Source organism: Monodon monoceros, unplaced genomic scaffold (assembly GCF_005190385.1).
Source record: "Monodon monoceros isolate NGI ecotype Baffin Bay Population unplaced genomic scaffold, NGI_Narwhal_1 Super_Scaffold_11, whole genome shotgun sequence".
Classification (NCBI taxonomy): Eukaryota; Metazoa; Chordata; class Mammalia; order Artiodactyla; family Monodontidae; genus Monodon; species Monodon monoceros.
In genome coordinates this window covers 29,266,101-29,280,688 of record NW_021703767.1, presented here as the reverse complement: position 1 = coordinate 29,280,688, position 14,588 = coordinate 29,266,101, and the positions used below count along the sequence as shown (strand labels likewise).

The 14,588-nt window shown below is 33.8% G+C and overlaps 1 protein-coding gene across 4 annotated transcripts in view; it reads right to left on the bottom strand.

Annotated features, from left to right (window-relative positions):
* Positions 1–1,171: 1,171 nt before the first annotated feature.
* Positions 1,172–14,588, bottom strand: part of LIPI (lipase I) — a 79,685-nt gene continuing 66,268 nt past the window's right edge. For 2 of the 4 annotated variants that reach the window (XM_029214747.1, XM_029214748.1), the window contains exon 10: positions 1,172–1,445. In XM_029214747.1, coding sequence (XP_029070580.1) covers positions 1,358–1,445 — 88 coding nt within the window. In that variant the 3' untranslated portion in view covers positions 1,172–1,357. The remainder of the gene's footprint in view (positions 1,446–14,588) is intronic. The other 2 variants (XM_029214750.1, XM_029214749.1) reach the window with 1 other exon arrangement.

The following is a 14,588-nucleotide window of genomic DNA, read 5'->3' as shown; positions in this document are numbered from 1 at the left end:
GGAAGTTTGTGAGCAAATGCCCAAGTAACAGAGAGGAGAGAGAAGGTATCTATTGCTTGGAGTCAGAGGCCTGTAGAGTGAAGGGCTGAGGCAGAACCTGAAGGAGCTATTTTCAAGAAGGACTGACAGACAGTAGAGGTGCAGGCAGCACTGCTTAAATCCCTAAGCAAAATGTGAAGAGCCTTCTACTTGTTTCTGCCTGGAACACACATATAATACATCAAGGGTCTTACACATCAGTGTTTTCCAGGTAGGCACCAATAATGGTCCCAATTCACCTTCAAATGTCATTATACAAAGGTCATCATTGTGGAGCTAATGAGTGATAGAAGGTATTATGAGATGAACTTTTTACCCCCAAAATTCATATGTTAAATCCCTAACTCCCAGTACCTCAGAATGTGAATATATTTAGAGACAGGGTCTTTAAAGAGGTGATTAAATTAAAATGAGTCCGTTAGAGTGGGCCATAATCGTATAAGGACACAACTACCCAATCCTGGGTAAATTAGTTAACATTTCTGTGCCTCTATTTCTTCATCAGTGGAGATAACAAGGCCAATCTCATAGGGCTTTTGTAGGGATTAAATGAATTAATGTATGATTAATTAAATGAATTGATGTCTATAAAGTACCAAATTATGCCAAGAATACAGTGATGTATGTAAGTGTTAGCTGTTATTATTATTATTATTATCACTATGGGCAGACACTAGTCAAAGTGTTGAATCAATCTTCACAAAGGTAACTGCAACATGGTGAGGTAAATTTTGTTACTCAAGATCACACCATTAGTAAATGGTAGACCCCAGATCTGACATTAAGGATTTCAGGCCCATAGATTATTGTGCTCCACAGAAACAAAGCCTTTATTTACAAAGCATTACAAAATGCCAAATAGCTCACTAAACAGAAGGTGTATTTATGTTTACAAGATTTACATTAATCCAAGTGACTTCTCAAAATGATAAATTTACAAATTTTTAAAAAATTCATTTATTACTGCATTCTGAGTGGAGAATGATACTATTTAGACAGTGTGTTGAAGCAATAAGCTTCTCTCTTTTTCTAAAGACATATTATCTATTAATACTAAGTAATTAAGGGAAACATTCAATGAGAAACATTTGATTAAGGTAAACAGAAATAAATAGCTTTTAAAATATATTCAGAATGCTTTAGCATATGCATTTAAAAATATTCTATATTTTTGATTCTTAAAAATTTATTCAAGAAGTAGAAATATCTGAATTTCAGATTGAACAATGCATTCTGAAAGAAATACTAATTGTGTTGTTTCCATTTACAAGTTCTTTAATTCACAAACAAGTTGTTACATTTGATAGAAGAAGGCATTTTATATTTCATCTGGTGTGCATGTATTTGGACTGAGAAATATTTCCTCACTTTCTTTAAGTACAAAATTATAAGTGCATAGTGGTGGTCTGTGAAAGAGAAAAACAGAGAGAAAAAATAACTATTAGTAAAACAGCAAATTTATTTTCTTCTCATAAATATTGGAATACCCTATGCCTGTGACTAACTAGTTCTCTAAATGCAGGGAGTTGAGATAAACCTCTGGGATCATTTCTACTCCATCTAATTTGTCTACATAGGGATGAATAGACACAGTATTTGTGAGAAAGAAAAAAATTCTCTGTGCTTCAACATCTTCTCTCTTTGCTGCTTCACTGGAAAACTTACATTGAATGGGAAATATTTTTGGATACTGAAATAGCTGAAAACTGAACTCAACTCTTAGTGGCTGGGCCACTTCTTCTACCATGAAAGCCATCATGGAAGAGTTGGGCTGAATTGCACAGACAATTTTGCCAAATATTTTAATCAATCCTCTGCCACCTGCTAAAATGGAAATAATAACATTTAAAGTATTCTATATCTTGGAGAAATTGTGTATTTAGTATTTGAAGGTTTCTGAGAAGTCACGTCACTGTGGTGAATCAGGCATCTTGTCTCGTGATTTATCTTCCTGTTAATGTCTTGAAAACTTCAAAAAAGCAATCAACTAGAATAAGCAAAGATTGGTCAAAATTCAGGAAAGGAGCTAAAGGAAAAAGTGGCGTAATAAGTGGAAATTTGCTGTATCAGCCATACTAACTTAGTCAAGGAAAAGGGAGCAATTCAACTGCACAGGTGCTGGTAGTTCGCCTTTATTTGACATATGCACTGCTCTAGTTCAAGAGATATATTGCTGTCTGTCTCCTTCTAGCTTGATTAAGACATCGTTGAACATGTTTTAAAAATATCAACAGTGTTGTTAGGTTAAATTCTTCCATTTTAAATCAATTTCCTATATCTGCTAATATTTGAAAAGTAATAAAATATGAACATATTCATCTTTAATTCTAAAAGCTGATATAGAATACTACAATATTTTCCACTTGAAATAATAAATGCATCTAGGAATTTTAATTTTAATATAGAAGTAAATATGAAATGACAGTACCTCAATTTGATAAGATTCTGATTCTTAGATATTAGCAAAAGTAGCTTTTTGTTAAATTGTCGGAGTTCAGAACATAATCGAAAAATCAGATATAATCCTTTCTCCATTATTAAGAAATAAGTGGAAGAATGACTTTACCACTTCCCCTAACAAATACATATATACTTATGTCAATTTTTAATCTAGCCTGCTACAGCCTTTATTCAGTGAGTGAGCCTTCAATGTTATGGATATCCCTGATCCACCTAATTTTTAAGTTGTCATCATAGGACAAGGGTGTTATTAGACTTATTAATAAATTACCTCAGTCATTAAGTAATTGTTCTATTCACATATTCATAATACAATATTATGGCAAGTGTGTTCTTATTTTCTACAAAAAAATAAAAGCTCATAACCCTGTTACCATTGAAATATGTTCAATATAATAAATGTATATTTTTATTAAATATTCCACATTTTACAAAGCTTCTGCAAGCATTACAAAACAGTTTAGTCAGGTTCATTACACCTACCAAAGTGAAATTTTACCAAAACATATGAGAAAAATTAATTTTCTTTGTTTTTACATTGTGAAAAGCCTATCTGGTTCTACTGCCAGGACTCTGATTTTGAGATCATTTATCCTATGTTATTAATAGTTCCTTCTCCCCGAATCAAAATTTTTAAACTCTATAATTTAGAAAAAACTATGTGATATATGTTGAACTATCATAGGAAGAAGACTATTAGGTGGATTTTTTTAATTTAAAAAAAGAGCACTGAATATTGCATTTCTAATGCTTTGTTTACCACAAATTAGCAGAAATGAGCACAGTACATTGATAAAGTATAAACTTTAATAAAAAATAATAGAAGAAATCCAAGGGTTAAAAAATCTCTCTAAAATTCAAATACAATTAGCTTTTAATTTTAATCCATATATATTCTACCAAATTACAGGGAATAGACATGCTTCTTTATTTAAAACAGCTCCCTAGGGCTTTTGTACAACATATCACCACATCTATGCATCTAGTATTTTTAAAACTTACTTAGGATAAGGTTCCCAGCATTAACAAAGGTGTCTGTTCCTACCTGCCAGATGGTCAGGTAAAAAGAATCGAATGGTCTTGCCTCAGTAGTGGGGCTAATTAACCCTAAATTTAGCACTACTCCAGTCCTGCCTAAAACACCTTGAAGGCAGGACCTGAAAGAATCAACCTGTTTAAAAGTAACTTAACAGCATCTTGAGAATTAACCTGAAGAATATTTATAAGAATACAAAAATATGGAGCACCTAACATGATGAAATACACAATGTCTGGTGTCTAATCAAGAATTACCAAGCATGCAAAGAAGCAGGAAAATGGAACCATATGAGGGTCAACCAATTGAAACCACCCGAGAACTAGCATAGATGTGAGAATCAGCAGACAAAGGTATTCAAAGAGTTATTATAACTGTATTTCATATGTTCAAATAGCTAGGTAGAGACATAAGAGATATTAAGAGAGTCAAATCAAACTTCCATAGGTGAAAACTATAATATCTGAGAGGAAAAATACCCCGGATAGGATAAATATCAACTTAGACATTGCAGAAGAAAAGAATAGTGAACTTGAAGACACAGCAACAGAAACTATTCAAAATGAAATGTAGGGAGTAAATGAAATTTAGAACTTCACAGAGTATCACTGAACTGTGGGACAACTTCAAGCAGCATAATAAACTTGAAATTAGAGTCCCCAAAGGGAGAGGAGAGAGTAGGGGCATAGAAAAAGATATTTCAAAAAGAGTTAAAAATTTACATAAAATCTGAGGAAATCCGTAAACCCATGGATCCAATGAGGTCAAACAGTAAACACAAGAGATATGAAAAAAAATTCCAAAAAGCCACATCGAATCAAACTGCTTAAAATCAGTGATAAGGAGAAAATCTTAAAACCAGCCAGAGAAAAGGGGCTTATTTTCTTCATAGGAACAAAGGAAGGATAGTAATATATTTCTCATTAAGATCAATGCATGGTCTAAGACTGTACAGCAACATTCTTAACGTACTGAAAGTAAAACAACAACAACAACCATCAAACTAGAATTCTATACACAGAGAAATTATCTTTCAAAATAAAGACGTCATAAAGACTTTTTCAGACACACAAAAGTTGAAAGAATTCACAACTATCAGATCCTACAAAAAAATCTTAAAGGAACTCCTTTTGTTATAAGGTAAATTATACCAGATGGAAATACGCATCTACATAAGGGTTAGAAGTGCACCAGAAATGGTAACGATATGGAAAAAATATATAAGACTTTTCCTAATGATTTATATATCTTTAATGGACATAACTCTTTGAAGAAAAGTGATGCACTGTATTATAGAGATCTTAGTATATGTATAATTAAAATGTATGCCAATAACAGCACAAGAGAGAAATGGAAGTATACTACTGTAAGGCTCTCATGTTATATGTAAAGCAGTAAAATTCACTTGAAGGTATACTGTGATAAAATAAAGATTATAATATAAACCCCAAAGAAACCACTAAAATAACCAAACAGTTATAGATAATAAACCCACAAAGAAGATCAAATGTAATCATAAGACTCCTCAATTTACCAAAAGAAGGCAGACAATGAGAAACTGGGAACAAAGAACAGATGGGACAAACAGAAAACAAAATAGCAAGATGATAGATTTAAACCCAAATATATCTACAGTTACATTAAATTTAAAGATGCAGATACCCTCAATTAAATGGCAGAGGTCATCAACATCATTTGTCATTTGAGAAATGCAAATTAAAAACACAGTGAGCTACCTCTACACAAGTATTAGAACAGCAAAAATAAAAAACAAACAACAAAAAAACTGTTGAAGGTGCAGTTTTTGGTGTAAGAGAGCAGTAGAACTCTGATAAGTGCCAGTGGGAAAACAAAATGTACAGTCACCTTGGAAAAGTCTGTCAGTTTCTTATCAAGTTAAACATACACTCACAATATGACCCCACAATCTCTCTTCTAGGTGTTTAAGAGAAACGAAAATGTATGTTCACATAAAAACCTGCAGGCAAATATTTATGTTGGCTTTGGTCATGGACAGATATCAAAAATTATGAATAAATTATATTTCCTCCAACTGGTGAATGGATAAAGGAACTGTGGTATATCCATACAATAAAATACTATTCATCAATAACATTCCACTGATATAGGCAACAACATGGATGAATTTTAAATGTCTAAAGCTAAGTGAAAGAAGCCATAGTTATAGGGCAACATACTATATGATTCCATTTATATAATGTTCTGGAAAGGGCAAATGTAGGTGCTGAGGTTGTCAGAGAGTGGGCATGGGGAGTTGGAAATAAAGGGCACAAGGCAGTTTTTATGATTGATGGAAATGTTCTGTATCTTAATTGTGGTGGTGGTTATATGACTCTATGCACTTATTAAAACTCATAGAACTGTATACCAAAAAGAGTACATTTTACTTATTAAGTAAAGTTTTTAAAAGTAGATTTAGTTCACCTTTTCTCAGGAAGTCATCCAGGTACCTCCACTTGAATATTCCTCTCAGTCCCTAAGTTTGAAAGCCTAGTCCACTGGAAAAGCTCAGAAGAACTATGTTGTTTGTGTAATCTCTATCATAGTTTGTTACAGATAGCTAATTACTGATTGAGTAGATATACAGTTTAGTCTGGACCATAAGGCATCATATTTTTATAACTCACATTCCCAATGATTTGGCAGTGCTAATTCTCATTAATTGCATATTATCTGTATGGACAGATCTAAATGGGAAAAGCAACTAAATGGTTACTGCAATTATCTAGGTAATTAAACTTTAAAGCACATATTTCATCCAAGCATCTGTTAGCATCCACAGCCAACAGGGAATGTTAAGAGTTTTGTTAACCACCCACAAAATGTATTTTAGGGTTTTTTTTTTTCCCTGAGTAGAAGTAATTGCATCTAAATTTTGTAAATTTAGTAAATTTTCATAGTCTATCCACTGTTTAGATTTTACATAAAAATTAAAATGACATGCATGCTTATTTTTTTTTTCTGTGGCCTATCCCAATGACTTTACCGCATTTCTTACTTAACCAATGAAGGAGTTGTATATAACATTTGTCTGTGTAAAACACGATTAAGGAGACAGTGAATCAAATATAATAGTGGACATACCTGTCTGCCTTTACACTTTCTTTTCCTCTTATAAGTGACTTGAAAAAGAGAAATAAATGGAGCAACCTATGACTGTTGGGTCACCGACATTCTGTGTCAAGGTGTGAACATCATGCGGTGAGGTAAAAGATTTGAAAATGTTCTTTCTATGAATATAAAAAAGCCACTTGTTTAAAGTACAGATAGTTGTCTATACATGGATAGTGTTTATGAAAAACAAAAATTGGGGAAAAAGTATTCAACATAAAGGAAAATCTAAGTTGAATATTCTACAAAAGATGAAATATATTGAGTCATTAACTTACAGTTAAAAAGAGAAAAATTGCTTATAACCAGGTACATGATGTTGCACAGCTCCAAGTACAATGTGGTCACATTATTATCTATGTGAACAGTGACCCTTGAAGCTATTATTGAAGTGAATAAGCTGCATGATTCTACACAAAAAGCCTGCTTATAATTCAATGTAAATAGTTAAATTCATGATTCAACTGTAGCATGTGTGACTATAAGTATGACAAAATATTAAGTGTTATCTCTTAGTTGTAGGATTATATATGAATTAAATTTTCCAAATGTTCCACAATGGGAATAATTGACTATATTAATTAGTGAAAAACTGTTATTCCTATAAAAAGAGCAGCAACTAAAAGCAAAGAAAACAACAAATGAAAAAAGCCAAGAAAAGTTTGGCTTTGAGTCATTGCAAAGGCACTTCTCAGCTGAGAAACCTTAGACACGTTATAAAGCCTCTGAGTTTCTGTTCCCTTACTAGTAAAACAAAGAAAATACTTAACTCATGGAGTTGTTGAAAAAATTGTAAAAATAGCATTTGGGATGTAGTAGATGCTAAATAAATTTAACCACTATAATTCATCTTGAAAGAAGTTCACTAATATTAAAACAAACTTCTCTGGGATATCCTTTCCAAGAAGTCATCAATCCTTTGTACACAATAACGTTTCCTTAAATCACATGCATCATCCAAAACATGCATCTTGGAAAAAAACTAAAAATCCTCCTTCTTATATACTAGTTCCCTAAAGGAGAAGGTTAAATTGAGTTTAGGGCAAATAACTCACAAGATAAATTCCACTTTATGAGATAAATTTGCAATCAATGCAGATTTCTTTTTCTGAAGTTCTTAACTCTGCTGAGAGTCTTCCTATATCCCCCAAAACTCTGATGGGTGAGGATTCTGATCACTACATTATAAGAGTGGGAAGTGTGGTAGAAGTGAATAGAGAGTTTGGATAAGAAGTTTACAAAGTATTAATGAATGGAACTTTTACAAAAAGGAGTGTTTTTATGGTTGGAGAATGTGACATAGTTTCACAGAATTATTGGGAATAAAGCATTTTATTGATGAATTACCTCAGCAAAACAGGCCGATATTTTTCATATAATTATGGGCTGGGCCAGTCTATTGCTTGAGCTGTGTATTTATAGATAAAAGGAGGTATAAGAAGAGTTAAATTGGGGACCAACAAAAGAAGGGAATAAAAATGAAACGAAAGGATTGCTACTAACTGAGCATCTGCTATGAGCCGAATGTATACTTCACATATATAATGTCACTGAAAACATATGGAAGATATTGCAAGGCAAATATAGAAAGAAAAGCAACTATTTTGTGAATGCAGGTTGATTGTAAAATGCATTTATATTTATATATTTATTTATGTAATGTACTTTTAATCAAATTTTATTAAGATTTGTATCAATTATTGGGTATTTATATAATAACTATAATTGTATCTTACAGCATAGTTAGTGAAAATATATGTGCTGTAGTTTTTAGGATTATAACCTGAAATTTCTTGCTTACAATGTCCAATTATACTATTACCATTTAAAATTATGTCATAACTTTAGGCAAATTAAAAAGATAATCACTGGGCTTCCCTGGTGGCGCAGTGGTTGAGAGTCCGCCTGACGATGCAGGGGACACGGGTTCGTGCCCCGGTCTGGGAAGATCCCACATTCCGCAGAGCGGCTGGGCCCGTGAGCCATGACCACTGAGCCTACGCGTCTGGAGCCTGTGCTCCGCAACGGGAGAGGCCACAACAGTGAGAGGTCCGCGTACCGCAAAAAAAAAAAAAGGTAATCACTTATCTTAATTATCAAATATTTTTTTTTAATTTATATAACTGCAACAAAATTTTAATCTAAGATAAATAATTTTAGAAGTAGAATATGAATAAAGTATCTTGTCCCTATATATGGTAAATAAAATATTGAATTTCTAAAAATATTTAGGTATAGTAACCTCTTTGTTCAATACTCTAATGGTATACAAAAGAAGCTCATTTCCAGTCATCCTAAAACCTTATTCTTATATGAGGCATAGTTTACATTACATATAGAAACACACAGTGGCTATTCACACTGTTGACATTTTTTGCAATTCTTTATCTGTGTCACCTCTCAACATTACACAGACCTAGAGCACCATTTGAGGAGCCTCGAGAAAATGGGCTGTGGAGAGTGAAGATGGGGGACAGGCTTCAGAATAAGTGAACAAACTTTGTAAAAATGTAAAACAGTTTTGCCAAAATTGTTACCTTTAAACGCCCTTCACAATTCTAGCACTCCAATCCCCACATTCTCCCAAAGTACCCTTGGCCTTTTAACCAGGCAGGTTAAAAGACAAAAAATGAAGTGTTAATGACTTCAGCACAAATAGTAAATTGGTTTTCTGAGGTTACTCTCTAAAGACAGTTCTTTGGCTGTTCTTTACCAAATACTTACCCTCATTAAATCTAAGCTTCATGTATAATATTTTCAAAAGAATATTGAAACTATTTAATGAAATGAAATACTAAATTAACAAAAGAAGTTACCATGAAGTAAGTAAAGCATAGAGGCCAAAGCTACAAAATTATAGATTTAAATGTTTAATTAATTTGAAAAAGGACAAACGTCTAAATTTATACATAAACCCTCATGATACTGGGGTAAATTATTTGAGGAGTTACTTCAATGTTTAATCTCACATTGTCTTGTCAGTCAAAATATTACATTATAGTCATGCAGAACTATAAACATAGCTATTTAAAAAACCTAACTTACCCCCAAATTGTTTGAAGTATCCAGACCCTGAAAGATCTGAATTTGAGTGCTCTAGCTTAGCTATTCATTTATTGCTTTCATTCACAAGTTAATTGTGTCGGCCAGTCAGAATTATATTTTTTAGTTAAATCAATATTTAACTTTAGTAAGATATATTACAAGCCAGACAATGTTTAATTAATATTTTGCTGACTTATCAAAATATTTTCAGTCTCTCTGTAGTGGTCTGTTATTTTTGCCACCAAGCATCTATCCCTTTCGGGTAATATTACCCTCATCATTCTTTACCCCACTCTCAATCTATAAACTTTGGATGAACTTGATCCCATCTTGTCTCAGAGTTAAGCATAAAACACTGAAAGAACTTATTTCCCTGGCCAAGGAGAAGAATGTAATTCCCCAAGCACAGTGTGAGGTTCAAAGATATGTACTTGCCCAATCAAAATCGGTGAGATGCAGTGGGACCTTAAAACTTTTTTTTTTGCCCTGAGGGGTGTGAACTTGGAATCAGGTAGGTATGATAGTTACCTATCATAGTACCTACTACCACCATAGTGTTAGCTAACACATGCATCACATCACATCACATCACATCACATAATTACCATTTAGTTTGTGGTGAGAGCATTTAAGATCTACTGTATTAGCAACTTTCAAGTATATAATACAATATCTGTTAACTATAATCACTCAGCTGTACATTAGTTCCCCAGAACTTATTCATCTTATAACTGGAAGCTTGTACTCTTTGACCAACATCTCTTTTCCTCCACCTCCCAGGCTCTAGTTAACCACCATTCTAGTTTCTGTGTCTATAATTTCAGCTTTTTTAGCTTCCACATGTGATATCATACAGTATTTCTCTTTCTCTGTCTGACATATCACTTAGCATAGTGTGCCCAAGATTCATCCATGCTGTCACAAACTGCTGGATGTCTTCTTCCCTGTGGCTGAATAATATTCCATCACACAAACACACACACACACACACACACACACACACCCCTTCCACATCTTTTTTTTTTTAACATCTTTATTGGAGTATAATTGCTTTACAATGCTGTTGTTAGTTTCTGCTTTATAACAAAGTGAATCAGCTATACATATATATATATCCCCATATCTCTTCCCTCTTGCATCTCCCTCCCTCCCAGCCTCCCTATCCCACCACTCTAGGTGGTCACAAAGCACCGAGCTGATCTCCCTGTGCTATGCGGCTGCTTCCCACTAGTTATTGGTTTTACGTTTGGTAGTGTATATATGTCCATGCTTACTTCATCCTAGCTTACCCTTCCCCCTCCCTGTGTCCTCAAATCCATTCTCTAGTAGGTCTGCGTCTTTATTCCCATCATGCCCCTAGGTTCTTCATGACCATTTTTTTTTTCTTTTAGAGTCCATATATATGTGTTAGGATACGGTATTTGTTCTCTTTCTAACTTACTTCACTCTGTATGAAAGACTCTAGGTCCATCCACGTCACTACAAATAACTCAATTTTGTTTTGTTTTATGGCTGAGTATTCCATTATATATATGTGCCACATCTTCTTTATCCATTCATCTGTCGATGGACACTTAGGTTGCTTCCATGTCCTGCCTAATGTAAATAGAGCTTCAATGAACGATGTGGTACATGACTCTTTTTGAATTATGGTTTTCTCAGGGTATTTGCCCAGTAGTGGGATTGCTGGGTTGTATGGTAGTTCTATTTTTAGTTTTTTAAGGAACCTCCATAGTGTTCTCCATAGTGGCTGTATCAATTTACGTTCCCACCAACAGTGCAAGAGGGTTCCCTTTTCTCCACACCCTCTCCAGCATTTATTGCTTGTAGATTTTTTGATGATGGCCATTCTGACTGGTGTGAGATGATATCTCATTGTAGTTTTGATTTGCATTTCTCTAATGATTAGTGATGTTGAGCATTCTTTCATGTGTTTGCTGGCAATCTGTATACCTTCTTTGGAGAAATGTCTTTGTAGAAATTTAGGTCTTCTGCGCATTTGGGGATTGGGTTGTTTTTTTCATATTGAGTTGCATGAGCTGCTTGTAAATTTTGGACATGAATTCTTTGTCAGTTGCTTCATTTGCAAATATTTTCTCCCATTCTGAGGGTTGTCTTTTCATCTTGTTTGTGGTTTCCTTTGCTGTGCAAAAGCTTTTAAGTTTCATTAGGTCCCATTTGTTTATTTCTGTTTTGATTTCATTTCTCTAGAAGATGGGTCAAAAAGGATTTTGCTGTGATTTATGTCATAGAGTGTTCTGCCTATGTTTTCCTCTAAGAGTTTTATAGTGTCTGGCCTTACATTTAGGTCTTTAATCCATTTTGAGTTTATTTTTGTATATGGTGTTAGGGAGTGTTCTAATTTCATTCTTTTATATGTAGCTCTCCAGTTTTCGCAGCACACCTTATTGAAGACACTGTCTTTTCTCCATTGTATAATCTTGCCTTCTTTATCAAAAATAAGGTGACCATCTGTGCATGGGTTTATCTCTGGGCTTTCTATCCTGTTCCATTGATCTATATTTCTGTTTCTGTGCCAGTACCATACTGTCTTGATTACTATAACTGTGTAGTATTGTTTGAAGTCAGGGAGCCCGATTCCTTTAGCTCCATTTCTCTTTCTCAAGATTGCTTTGGCTATTCGGGGCCTTTTCTGTTTCCATACAAATTGAGAATTTTTTTTGTACTAGTTCTGTGAAAAATGCCAGTGGTAGTTTGATAGGGATTGCATTGAATCTGTAGATTGCTTTGGGTAGTATAGTCATTTTCACAATGTTGATTCTTCTAATCCAAGAACACAGTATATCTCTCCATCTATTTGTATCGTCTTTAATTTCTTTCATCAGTGTCTTATAGTTTTCTGCATACAGGTCTTTTGTCTCCTTAGGTAGGTTTATTCCTAGGTATTTTATTCTTTTTGTTGCAATGGTAAATGGGAGTGTTTCCTTAATTTCACTTTCAGATTTTTCACCATTAGTGTATAGGAATGCAAGAGATTTCTGTGCATTAATTTTGTATCCTGCTACTTTACCAAATCCATTGATTAGCTCTAGTAGTTTTCTGGTAGCATTTTTATGATTCTCTACGTATAGTATCATGTCATCTGCAAAGAATGATGGCTTTACTTCCTCTTTTCCGATTGAATTCCTTTTCTTTCTTTTTCTTCTCTGACTGCTGTGGCTAAAACTTCCAAAACAAAGCTGAATAATAGTGGTGAGAGTGGGCAACCTTGTCTTTTCCTGATCTCAGTGGAAATGGTTTCAGTTTTTCACCATTGAGGACGATGTTGGCTGTGGGTTTGTCATATATGGCTTTTCTTATGTTGAAGTCGGTTCCCTCTCTGCCTACTTTCTGGAGAGTTTTTATCATAAATGGGTGTTAACTTTTGTCAGATTTTTCTGCGTCTACTGAGATGATCATATGGTTTTTATCCTTCAATTCATTAATATGGTATATCACAGTGATTGATTTGCATATACTGAAGAATCCTTGCATTCCTTGGGTAAATCCTACTTGATCATGGTGTATGATCCTTTTAATGTGCTGTTGGAATCTGTTTCCTAGTATTTTTTTGAGGATTTTTGCATCTATGTTCATCAGTGATATTGGCCTGTAGTTTTCGTTCTTTGTGACATCTTTGTCTGGTTTTGGTATCAGGGTGATGGTGGCCTCGTACAATGCATTTGGGAGTGTTCCTCCCTCTGCTATATTCTGGAAGAGTTTGAGAAGGATAGGTGTTAGCTTGTATCTAAATGTTTGATAGAATTCGCCTGTGAAGCCATCTTGTCCTGGGCTTTTGTTTTTTGGAAGATTTTTAATCACAGTTTCAATTTCAGTGCTTGTAATTGGTCTGTTTATATTTTCTATTTCTTCCTGGTTCAGTCTCGGAAGGTTGTGCTTTTCTAAGAATTTGTCCATTTCTTCCAGGTTGTCCATTTTATTGGCATATAGTTGATTGTAGTAATCTCTCATGATCCTTTGTATTTTTGCAGTGTCAGTTGTTACTTCTCCTTTTTCATTTCTAATTCTGTGGATTTGAGTCTTCTCCCTTTTTTTCTTGATGAGTCTCGCTAATGCTTTATCAATTTTGTTTATCTTAAAAAAACCAGCTTTTATTTTAATTGAGCTTTGATATTGTTTCCTTCATTTCTTTTTCATTTATTTCTGATCTGATCTTTATGATTTCTTTCCTTCTGCTAATTTTGGGGTTTTTTGGTTCTTGTGTCTCTAATTCCTTTAGGTGTAAGGTTAGGTTGTTTATTTGAGATGTTTCTTGTTTCTTAAGGTAGTATTGTATTGCTATAAACTTCCCTCTTACAACTGCTTTTGCTGCATCCCATAGGTTTTGGGTTGTCGTGTTTTCATTGGCATTTGTTTCTAGGTATATTTTGATTTCCTCTTTGATTTCTTCAGTGACCTCTTGGTTATTAAGTCGTGTATTGTTTAGCCTCCATGTGTTTGTATGTTTAACAGATTGTTCCTGTAATTGATATCTAGTCTCATAGCATTGTGGTTGGAAAAGACACTTAATATGATTTCAGTTGTCTTAAATTTGCCAAGGCTTAATTTGTGATCCAAGATATGATCTATTCTGGAGAATGTTCCATGAGCACTTGAGAAAAATGTGTATTCTGTTGTTTTTGGATGGAATGTCCTATAAATATCAATTAAGTGCATCTTGTCTAATGTGTCATTTAAAGCTTGTATTTCCTTATTTATTTTCATCTTGCATGATCTGTCCATTGATGAAAGTGGGGTGTTAATGTCCCATACTATTATTGTTTTACCATCCATTTCTCCTTTTATGGCTGTTAGCATTTGCCTTATGTATTGAGGTCCTCCTATGTTGGGTGCATAAATATTTACAATTGTTATA